General features: G+C 39.5%; 1 protein-coding gene across 1 annotated transcript in view; it reads left to right on the top strand.

Moving 5' to 3' along the window:
* Positions 1-1,560: 1,560 nt before the first annotated feature.
* The window catches only part of STAT4 (signal transducer and activator of transcription 4), a 40,446-nt gene continuing 29,757 nt past the window's right edge, over positions 1,561-12,249 (top strand). The window contains exons 1-2 of the mRNA XM_009277124.1: positions 1,561-1,688; positions 3,223-3,367. Coding sequence (XP_009275399.1) covers positions 1,561-1,688; positions 3,223-3,367 — 273 coding nt within the window. The remainder of the gene's footprint in view (positions 1,689-3,222; positions 3,368-12,249) is intronic.

Raw genomic sequence — 12,249 nt, 5'->3', positions numbered from 1 at the left:
AAAACCTGTCACTTTTACTTTTGCATGAGTAAGTACTCAGGACTCTGTTACACCTTGAGATACCTCATCTTTTTTTTTTTTTTTCCCCCTGACTTAGGAACGCAAAATGAAAGACCACAGCATTAAAAATATGATGTATTCTCTACTTCAAAACGTTGACATTCTGAAACTATGATTCAGAATTGGAAATAGAAAAGCTGTTTATAAAAAGGTCAACTGTCTATAAAAATGTCCATTTTGGTGAAATCTCATCTTTTTTTCAGGGAAAATTTCTATCAAAAATGTTCAAACAGATGTAATGTGTTGACCTACCACAGTGCAGTCTTTAGTCCATAACTGGATTTTGTGTAGTTTGTTAACACGAACAAACATCCTAACGAAAGGGAAGACGACCTCTAGTATGGGATCAGGGTGTGGGCAAGAGCCCACTTGAGGACCGAGATCCCAGGGCATGGGCCCTAGGGTATCCCTCTTCACTGCTCATCCACGACAGCCTGTTCTCAGCCCTACCGCTGACTTTCTATCTGCATGCTACATCTAGAATTACGGCCTGGCGTAGCCTGCCCTGAGGCAATGTTTTTTCTTTAGTCTTTCCTGCACTGAAAAAATCACAATGAAAATGGTGTTTTCACCAGTGGGATTAATGATGATGTAGTGCAACCCTAGAGTGCAGGTATCGGAAAGGTAACGTTCTCCTAAGTGGAGAGAGAGTCACTCAGGCTCAGGTGTCTATGTGGAGAGCCTGCTCACCCAAAACAATCTCTTTAGTCCACGGAGAGGAGCAGGTATTAATTCAGCCCACCTAAAATCTGGAACAACCATGCCTCAAACTCCAGTATCTCAGTAAACAGCCAAAACTTACTTGGGATGTTTTTTTCAGTAAGAATTTCAGAGCCTGTCATTGGGTGATGCTACTCTTGCTTGTCTTATAGTTTTCATATGACTTTATGCTTCCCAATTTTTTTTTGCTTCCTGTAACATCAAATCTCAGAATTCTATGGCAATTAAAAATGGAAAAGATGTACTAGATAAACAATTCAGGTTGAAAAACACAGTACTCTCCAAACAGAAGATGTGGGGCTCTAGGAACAGCACAACAACATAGAACCATTATGGCTTTAGGAAAAATTTAAGTGGTATGAATTCACTAAGAGAGCAAATTTGTTGCTTTCTACTACTCTTTCATAAGAATAGTTTTACCTGGATTTGAAGAGTACAATCCTAAGCTACTTCTCTTGATGAGAGATGCTGTGTAAATCTCCCTGCTTTATAAGCATCATACAGTACCCCAAAACATTTGCATTAAGGAAGGAAATGGGCAGAGGTGTCCATTCAAGTGTAAGAGCTAGAACTTCTTTTCATGGTCTTGCTCGCTTTTCTCCCTCTTCCCTTCAACTGACTAACTTTAGTCAAGTACCGTCTGTTTTGAAAGCCAGAATAAACAGGAACGTTAAAGTGTATCATAAGAACTACAATGAAAATAAGTGATTTATGCACTTTGGATTATTAATTCATATTCACCTTTCAATGGCAAACATGTTTAACCTTCTTTTTTGCAGTATGTCCCAATGGAGTCAAGTTCAACAACTGGAAATAAAGTTTTTGGAGCAGGTAGACCAGTTCTATGATGATAACTTCCCCATGGAAATCCGGCACCTACTAGCACAATGGATAGAAAGCCAAGATTGGTAGGATTAAATTTATTCCCTCTCGTATGATTTCAGTCATGAACAATTCTGTCGTTATCTGGCAGATTTTAGGGTGCTCATTTGTGAACTGTGCGGGCATCTGCACTCCAAGAATAGTATTCCACTAGTTATGGATTTAGCCCGTTGAACAGTCAAAGTTTAAATTTAAGGAATGTCTGGAGATGAGGTTTTATTTGAACTTATTCCTACACAAAATCCAATTAAAATGGTTTAGCAAATTAATGGTATTACAGGTTTTTCACAGGAAAAAATAATGCAAGTTAGTTTTCAATGGAAATGTTACACTTTTACCTCTTGCAGCATAAAATTATTCACTTGCCCAAAACTGCACTTAAAGCTGGATATATAATTTCGGGGAAGGGGAGGGGGGATCTGCTAAGGAGTATAATCTTTCCTTACAGTTTATAGCTCAGTGTTTATGGGGCTGTAGAAACATGAAACATTAAAATCTCCTTTTCGCCAGATTTAGCAGGCATAGCTCAAACAGGCTCTGCCATTTTGGGGGGCAAGGAGAGAGAATATCCCAAGGACAAGGATACCAGGGGAGGGGGGATCTGCTAAGGAGTATAATCTTTCCTTACAGTTTATAGCTCAGTGTTTATGGGGCTGTAGAAACATGGGAAACATTAAAATCTCCTTTTCGCCAGATTTAGCAGGCATAGCTCAAACAGGCATCTGCCATTTGGGGGGCAAGGAGAGAGAATATCCCAAGGACAAGGATACCATGCAGTCCTAAGTCTATCTTCATCTATTTTGCTCGCTAATGTTGTTGCCCTTCATGTACCAAGCTGTTCCATAACCAGCAGAACCAGTAAAGCCCGTTTTTGTGCATGTTTGTGTCCTTTGTCCCCTACATACCCTTCACCAGTAGCTTCAGAGTCTTCCTGTATCCCCAAATAGTTTGGCCGGGCGAAGGCTCATCTGGTGCCTGGTGTGAAGATACATATCTGCTGACTGGCCATCTGGCTGTTGCCTCCTGGAGCAAGTTATTACTGCCATTTTCCGCAGTGGAGGCACTAATTTGGATTCCTCTCTTCTACCAACCTGCCAGTTTTCTGTGAAATTTGTAAGAACATACTATCTTCTGGACTTTGAGCCCACTGTCAACTTTGTCTGAAACTGGGCAGCACATTCAGAAATTATATCTGTGTGACTGACAGAGTGAGAGGGACAGTATGCATAAGCCTCGTTCCCTCTGGGAAGTGGGCTAAAAATATTTAAACATTCACTGGACCAGAGACTAGAAAACCCTGGTTGTCTCCCCTCTGGCTGACTCCATACCCTGTGCTAAGAACATCCTCGCCCTGTCTTTATAGCCGTATATCTGCGTGAATATAAATGAAAGGATTATAAAATCAGTTATTCACAAACCTCTAACTATATGCAAGTCACCATCTATTTAAAGCCTTTTTTTGCTGCCTAAATTTCTGAATGGATTGTGATTTTCTGTACAGATAGATTGACACTTCTTACGACATTTTAAACGTGTGGTTCTCATTCATTGATTCTTTAGGGAGGCTGCATCCAACAATGAAGCAATGGCAACGATCCTTTTACAGAATTTGCTAATACAAGTGGACGAACAGCTGGACCGGGTTTCACAGGAAAAGAATCTTCTCTTGATACACAACCTGAAAAGAATCAGGAAGCTGCTGCAGGTAGGCTGTTACTTCCAGTGACAAATTGTGTACTCTTTACTGGTTTCTAAAGGTAGTGCCCAACCTCTGCTGAAGGCAGTTTGTTCCTGTGCGCAGCTCAGAGCTGTCCTGATCGCTATAGACTCCAAGCGGCTATGGGAAGACCAAGCCTTCAACGAGATAATTCAAAATAATAATTGCACTGTCTGTTACTTTGTGGAACAATAATTCACATTTTAATGCACGCTGTTCAGATACAAGTGCTGTGTCTTCTTAGCCCTGTGTGTATCTGTGTTTCACTAAGCTCTTAAAAATAAGACTGTATAGTGCTTATGGATGTTCATGTTTATTACAAATGTAATTACCACCTTTCAGACACATACAGATATTTAACTATGGACTAAAAATGCATATTTGGGGCTTAAAGCAGCACCCTGAAAAAGGAACCCCTGTAAATCATTAGCACGTTTGCTATTTTATGCTTAGCTGGGATTATTTGTTATAAATGGCTTAAAGGATTTTCCATTAGGCTTCTGCAAAATGATATTTATTTTGATTGGCTGAGTGTTTCTCTAATAATTGTTTATCTAAGGCAAGGATTCTCAGAGTTCCACTTCATTAGTCACCTACTTCCTGACATCTATCTGTCTTCTGCATAAAACAGATATGTATCTGAGTTTAATTGAAGTTTGGGGGTTTTTCTCTTCTTTGATAGTGTTTTCATAAGTACTTAAATAACAATTATATTGCTTGTAAAACATTTTCTTTAGTTGAGAGAGAGATATATACTGGTCTGGAAAATCTTACCATGACCTTGCCAATTATTTTGTTCTCTTTATGGCTGTATGTCTTTCTATTCTTTTTCCCTAATGGTGGCCTCTTAAAAATGTGACAATATTTCCATCGCCACCACTTTTTCTTCCTGTGTTATGCAAGCAGTCTCACGTAACTTAAAACTAAAGTTGCTTTTTGTTCCTTTTCTGGTTCGTGTAGCGGCACTATCCATAATTTCAGTACTGCTCGAACACCAAATTTACTTAACTGCTTTTGGAGTTAACTGCAGAAAGGTTAATCCTGTTATTTCTGTCAGGTCTTGGCACACTTTACCACAGTAGGGCTGAGACAGAGCTGAATCACCTTAGTAAAGGTATTGTCCCACGGTAGCATACACACGGAAAGAGCATTTCAGGGCACTGAAACGAGCAGTTGCATTGGTGTATTCCTGGCTTAAAAGATTGTGCATTTATGATTATACCATCATAATGTGCACATGCAGAAGGACGGGTATATATTTACATACAGGCTCTACAAAATTAAAGTCTCTCACTGTTCCTTTTTCTCTTCACACCATTTATTTTATTCTAAAATTTTTACTAAAACTTGAAGTGGCAGCTCTGCACGCTCTGTGAAATTTGGCTTACTGAGACAAGTAATCAGGCCTTGGGCACACACAGATGAGTTTACGTAATAGCCAGCGTCAAAATGGCCAGAATGGAAACCATTTCCTTTAAGTCCTGGCACGTTTGGAAATTATACTATGATGTGCTTCCCGAAGAGCACAAAGCAATGGAGGCTTATTCCAGAAAAGCAGGAGAAGGTGGTTAAGTGGTTTCTCAGGTGGCAAGGATCTGGGTCACGATTCGAGAACAAGCCAAAACGCTCAGGCGTCCCCATTACAAGGGTACAGCTAGGTTACAGTCACCATATACTACTTACAGCAGCAGCAGAGCCAGCACCAGAGCTGGTCTTTTCCTTCTCTAGATAAAGCAACAGTAAAGGTCCATGTGGAGTGGCCTAACCCATCATTTCACTTGATTGCTGGCTCTGAAAAGAAATGCCGCACAAGTTGTGACGTGCACCAACTTGTTTTCTCTATCACCCTGTAGCACTGTAAGGCCCTGACTCAGCAAGCTTTCTCAAGCAGCAAGGCTCCTCTGCTCCCTTGGGTTGCAAAGGTCTGTAGGTTTGCAGCCTAAAGCATTATGAACTTCCTGCGAGGACATGTGTGATGCTGGAATTATACCACTTATTAAAAAGGATCTCAGTCTTGAGCTTTGCAGTAAAATGTTTCCAGCTGAGCAAAAAAATACAAGAGCTCTCTCCATCACTAATAATGTTGGCCTTTCTCCATTATATCAAGACAGCAGATAACCTGTATTTAGATAAAAAGCTACTCCTTCAGTTTCAAAATACACATGCGAACTACCAGATACTGAACGGCACTTTCACTATTAGAGCTTTTCCTGATTTCTTATGACCTTTAGCACTATCACCCACAGTCTATTCTGATTTTCAAAATAATTTCTACAGGCTGGAGTAGGACCAGATTCTTGCAATGGGTGGTGGTATTATTATTATTATTATTATTATTATTTTTGATAAGGAAAATAAACTGTCTTAAGAAATCTGTGACACAGGTATCTTGGATTTTTGCATAAAATATTATGTTATAACTTCTAATTTTTAGAACATAGGTGATAAATGCATTTTCAGCCAAAGTATGGGCTGCATGTTCTATAGAGCTGCACAGGCAGTCTCCTGAGCTTCAGCTGCTAAAATTATGTCTTTATTCGTTAGGTAAGTACATCAGGAAAAAAATGTTATGGTAGTTGTAATCAGCTGACCGTCTATCCTTGTTATTAACTGTCAAGTATTATTAATGGACTATGAACTGTACATGACACATAGTATGGACAGTATCTGCTGTAATGTCCTTAAATTTGAGTATGCAAATTATGTAATTATGGGTCTAATTTTTTTAATGCATCACTGATTGTATTTTATTGCTGAATATATGAGAAGTTTGGAACTGGGCATTTGGGTCCCCACCCACAGTTGGATGCGCTTGCAGATACCTAACTCTTGCAATTTGAGCTAGTTTGTGACAGTTTCATGAGACAACACCAGAAAAGTGTGACTGATGTACACAGTACAGTGCCATGGTCCCTTTTGTCCCAACATACCACATAGAGAAAGGGAAACTGGAAGGGTACACTGTAAAACCAGTGAGATTTTTCACTGACTTCGGTGGAGGAAAGACTGGTGAAAGACTAAATAGGAGAGGAAGCTGCATTTAGAAACATCTTTTCATTTCTGGTGACTCTGCGAACAGTGTTGGTTTGATTTTTCTCTGAAGGTTAGTTACCATGAGCCCACCTTTATCTCTGCTTTGCCCTCTAGCGCAAGCACTTCTTTGAAATTTCACAGTTCACTCCTCTTCCTTCCCCTCTATACCACACACACACGTACAGACCCATGTACAACGTGCACACACACACACAAAGCTGTTCAACCTCAATACATGATCTGAGTGCAATGTTTGCTCATCATTTTGAGCCACATGGTGTTACAATATTAAGTAATACTTGTCAAACTAGATTATGCTGAAAACCAGCATTTATCACTAAGTATGCATAGTATGTTGAGCTATGGTACAGGTTCCTAAATACTACGACAATGGCAATAATAAAATAGAGTTAGAGAACACACAAAAGCCATTCAAAAGCAATCTGTAGTTCTTGACAAAAGGCAAAGTGAGGGACTAATGTTTAATTAGAAATACATCTAGATCATTAATGAAGAGCAGCCTTAGAAGAGGAAGCAATGCACACTTTACAAATGGCTTGTGCAGCTGTTTGCTAGACAGCAAAGGACTTGTTAGGATCAAGATTCCTGGTGCTGTTACTGAATCTAGAGAGAATTATGCCTACAAGTTACCAGCACCACAGCCAAGCACACCCCATCTGAAAGATCTCCCTGGGATTCATTTTTGTTATAAAATGGAGGAAATGTTCTGTTCTGAGCTTCACCTGAAACATCTTTACGTAGACATCTTAGTCGCTCCATGAAAATAACACTGGAAATAGTGGAAGAAGTGAGAACTTGCCTGCCTCATACTTGCAATACAAAGCTTTGGGCAATCTTAGGCATCGTGAAGGGCAAAGAGTAGAATTCTTAGCAGGAAGACAGGTCTGCCTGGCACCCTTGCTTTCAGGCCACAGGGACCATCCCTATTCTCTTACCATTAAAGAAATAACTATGGAACATGGCATTTCTGCTCAGACTGCTGACATTTCCAAAATTATCCTGAGGCAAAAAGAAACATTGACCAGGAAATATGTAATTTGACAAAGTTATAAGCACTTGAAAAACTGCTGAGAAACTTAGTTAAGCAGCTGAGGTTACTGCTAGCTCTCAGTAATTTGCTTCTCTACTTCTTGGTTTCATTGAAACATCGCTTCTTGACATTAATCTGGTATAAATGCATATATTATATTAAAATCAGGGTCAGCATTTTAGGTTAAAATCCTTTGTATTTACTTCTTACATTATTATTACTTCTCCAGTCAGTAAACTGAATTCATTTTTATAGAAGAGCAGCCTTTTGTTGCTGTGCTCTTTGGTGGGAGACAGTACAGCACAGTCACTTGCTAAGGTTAAATTCTCTGTCCATCTTCCTACAGAACTCCTGCTCCCCCCCCAGCAGCGGTGAGGGAGAGGGGGGAATAGTCCATGTTTCTTTCTCCTGCTTAAGACCTAGATGGAGAAAAGCAAAGCAGATTGGTCACAAGGAGATGGTTTGTGCTGTTGCCACGACAACAAAACGTAAAGGGCAGATGTTAAGCTCAGAAGAGCTGCCTAGAACTTCTAGGAACCAAACTGCAGATGCAACAGTCTACACGACCTTAGCCCATGAACAACTACATCTTCATTTTCAGAAGGAATGCTTTTAAATGACAGCATACCTGTCCCTGATGTAAGCTCCTCTGCAATACATGAGTAGATTTAGTACACAGAGACGACCAGTGAAATACAGAGACGCTCGTGTAAGACAGGCACTGTCCATGTTCCTGACTCACATACCAAAATCTTTGGTTAGGGGAGAGCAGCCGGGCTGCAGTGCACCAGGGGAGCCAAGGCAGGGGAGGCTCAGAGTAGCCTGGGAATCAGAGATGGCCACCGTACCCCAGCGTCCCACCGCTCCATTTAGGAATGGTACTGGTGGGCAATTGCCTGTGGGTCTCCGACTAATGCAGTGATGTTCATCTCGGGGATGTTCTTCCCCCACAACTCCAAGCTGGAAATTTGGAGCACTCGGCAGGTACCTGCTAGATGAGGTGTAGCTCCGTGGGATGCAGCCTGGCTCGTGCGTGGGCCTAGGTGAGCTCCCAGGAACTGGAGAGCCGCTGGCTGTGCTGCGCACCGCGATGGGTGCAGGACATCTACATCAGGAAAAAGCAGAAATTCCCAGAATCGTCCTACTCATAATTGAAGCTCTCATTTATGTTCTAGTCTCAAGATAACTTCTGAAAGCAATCCCTTCTCATTAATGGCAACATGCATCTGTGTCACATCATTGTTTACGGTATTCAGGGGAAAATGTGATTACATAAATCTTCCTTTACAAAAGTGAAATAACAAATTTCAGGAATAGGAAGAAGGGCTACTCTGCTCATTCACCATTGAAGCCTGAGTTATTGAATATACTGTGTGCTCTGGGGAACATTTTGCTGTCAATTATGTATATTCATAATATTCATTTAATACTCACGGCAGATTCTCAGGTATCGGTGAACTTCATCCACTCACCAGCCCTGCTAGAGCCTAAGATGAGGGGAGGGCAGGCACTGGGGATTCTGCCTGAAAGAGCAGGTCTTTGTGCACACCTTGAACATCTTGGGGAGTGCTTACAAAAGGGAGAGGTCAGGCAGAATCACCAGATTTGCTAATTCACAACAACCAATTATATCAAAACGAGCTTTTGGAAGCTCTATGGTTATACTATGAAGTTGGGAAATAATACTTTAGTTACATTTCTTCCTCCTACACAGCCCTACTTTTTTATGGAAAGATCTGGAATAGCATCTGAAAGTATCTTCTGTCAGCCTAATTGACATATATTAACATTATGGCACTTTGTTCCATATAAAATTCACCCTGTTTCTAAGTAGGGCAAACAAATAACATCTTACTTTACACGATGCTACTTACAACAGTAACACAGTAGTGCATTCCTGATTCTGTTTCAGGTTTTCAGTTATACTGCACAGCCTGTTTCCATCTGTAATGAGAACTGAACATCTTTGTGCTTCTCCAGATAGAATTAAAGTGAACATATAAAGGTTTTTATTTTAGTTCAAGGTGACTTCTTACACAAGTCACTGCACCAGAAAGGTACATGCATGACGGATCCTAAGATTGTTTATTTCAGTGCATCAAAGAAAATGGAGAAAATAGCATTAGATCTGAAATAGAACATTCCAGTTGGTACTTTAAAAATATTTCTAATAAGTACTGTGCTGAGAAACAGTTGCGAAGAATGGAAACAGCCATTGATGTTTAAAGTTGCAGTTTCCTGTTAAAACTTACAACAGGGTGAGAATGGAACAAAATAGAGAAAGTTTCTAATACACCACAGAATATCCATTTTAAAATGTTATTTACCTGTATTTTGCACTTACGTAACCTGCCAGATCAACAAAGCAACAAATTATAGCAGGAAATGTGTTTCAAACCAATGTGTCCTGCTGTGTAATACAATTCAGATTGGTTTTTCATATTAGCATCTTGCCCCCAGTGAGTTTTCCAGTTCAACCATTAAAGCTGTTTACAAAAAAAATCAGCTTACAAATGGGGAACCGAGCATAGCAGTCTGTATGCTAAAGCAGCTAGCTGTCTGCTGTAAGTGATCACTGGCTGGTGACTGCACATCAGCTAATAAAGATTTTTAAAAATGCTTGACACAAGACCAAAAAAAGGTTACTTATTAGAAGTAAAATATTTTTGAGTTCCTAGTTACTATTTGAAGAATGTAACTAACAATTTATAAACATTTCAGTTTTGTTTTGTAGAAGGAATAAAAGAGTTAGCTTACAAAAAGAAGTAAAAAAAACAAGCAAACAAACTAAACAACCTCTTGTGGGCTTTGTTCATTCTGGACTATTAAGGGCCCAGTTGCAGTCAAACATCTGCCTGAGAGATTAGTTAATAACACTCAGGTCTTTGTGTCCAGAAGGTGGAGAGAAAAAAAAATCAGTCCTGTCTCTCCTCCGCTGTTTTACTCTTTTTCATAGGGAACACTGTACTTCGATTTATTCTGAAATAAATCTCATTTAAATAAGAAGCATCGCTACATTACTCATCTCCCATAGCAGCACAGCTCTACTGCCTGATGATGAGATCTACAGCCATATATTTTCTGTGGTGGTATCTCACCCTACCTGCTTAGAAATCTGCTGTTTCTATAGACCGTTCCTTGACTAGTTTTAGTGTCTATTGGGAGGGACTCAGCAGTGGAATTTTGGGTCGAACTGGGGGATGGAAAAAAAGATCTCTGTCTTCACAGCTTATTCACTGTGCTTTTATAGCTTTGCCTATTGCAGTTTGGTTGCGCATGTCCTAAAAAAAATGTACAGTCTTTTGGAAGTTATGCATTATACAATACGAGAAAAGCAGAACTACAACGTCGCAGACTTATGTATTAGGACTTCCCACACATCACAGGAGTCGTCTAAACCAATGAGGTTGCCTTTAAGTTCTCTCATGTATTTTGAGAGGGGGAAGGGGAAATCTAAAAATAAAAGTCTAACAAGAGCAATCTAAATAGATAGTGTCACAGGTACTTCCTCTTAAAGTCCTAGATAAAACAGAGCCATCTTTCTATTAGAAAAAGATTTTTTAGTAAGAATACCACCTGTTTAAATATAGGCTTTCAAAAAACTCCCGAGTACTTTACCTATATCAGGGTACCACAAGGACCGACTCTTTCTTTGTATTCTAGTACTGTCTTCATTAGACTTTCTGCCTGGATGCATAAACAAAGGTAGAAAACAAATCAAGGCAAAATGTTGTTTGTCATATTTGAAGGTGAAAACGGGAAATAAGTGTGTATGGTTATGCCTTCCCACCCACACATTTCTTTGAGATACACAACTATACCAAAGGTTTTTTCCTTTCAAAAATAAAATGGTAGACAAAAGGTTTTTTCTCCCTGTTTTTTAATTACATGAAAGGTGAGATATCTGCTTATCAAGAAAGATGCTGAGTGTCAGACTTAGTAAAATAAGCATATCACAAGTGAACAACAGGGAGGGAAATGTATTTTTGCTTGACTTTGTAATCCTGTTTCCTATCTCTCCGTGTCCCACCTCTCTTCCATCAGCTTCTTTAAATATTCATTCAACTTCAACAAATACATCAACAGTCATACTAGTTAGCGGTTCCATGCATCCAGTAAAGCTCTTATTGTATACAATTAAAAGGCTCAAGCAGGGTTTTTCTAGGAGAACCAAGAAATGTTTTTGACAGTTTAAAAAAAAAAAGAAAGAAAGAAAGAAAGAGAAAAGCAGGGAAAAAACAATGAAATTCTGAAGCGCTTTTTCAGAATTAGAACGCACTAAAACCTACTCAAGTCCTTTTTAGGTCACCTTGAAAACCAGCAGATAACCAGGTGAACCCCTGACTGACTTTCTAAAGGTTTCACAGCACATTGTTCTACTTTACAAGTAAAGACCAACAGTCATTAATACCTAATCCTCTACTTTAATCACTGAAAACAGACTCGGGATACTCAAGTAGTGCATATATAGTATCCATTTATAGATGTGCGCAGTATATAGAGACCTTTGACACATGAAAAGAAAGCTGGCCAATATTACTGTGGTTAGGAGTGATCCACTTTGTGATGGAGCTGCCCACAGGAAAATAAGCTAAATTTTGGAAAATTAAAAAAATGGGAAGAAAAGAAGAGTAAGAGAGTGATCTCTGGTCTAGATTTCTTCATTTGTCTCAGGAAAAGCAGTAAATTTCAGATACTAAAATTGACAGTTGTTTATAGAATCATGGAATCATTTAGGTTGGAAAAGACCTTTAAGGTCATCAAGTCCAACCGTTAACCTAGCACT

Source organism: Aptenodytes forsteri, unplaced genomic scaffold (assembly GCF_000699145.1).
Source record: "Aptenodytes forsteri isolate BGI_AS27 unplaced genomic scaffold, ASM69914v1 Scaffold145, whole genome shotgun sequence".
Classification (NCBI taxonomy): Eukaryota; Metazoa; Chordata; class Aves; order Sphenisciformes; family Spheniscidae; genus Aptenodytes; species Aptenodytes forsteri.
The sequence above is the reverse complement of the archived record's forward strand: the minus strand, read 5'-3'. Positions and strand labels throughout refer to the sequence as shown.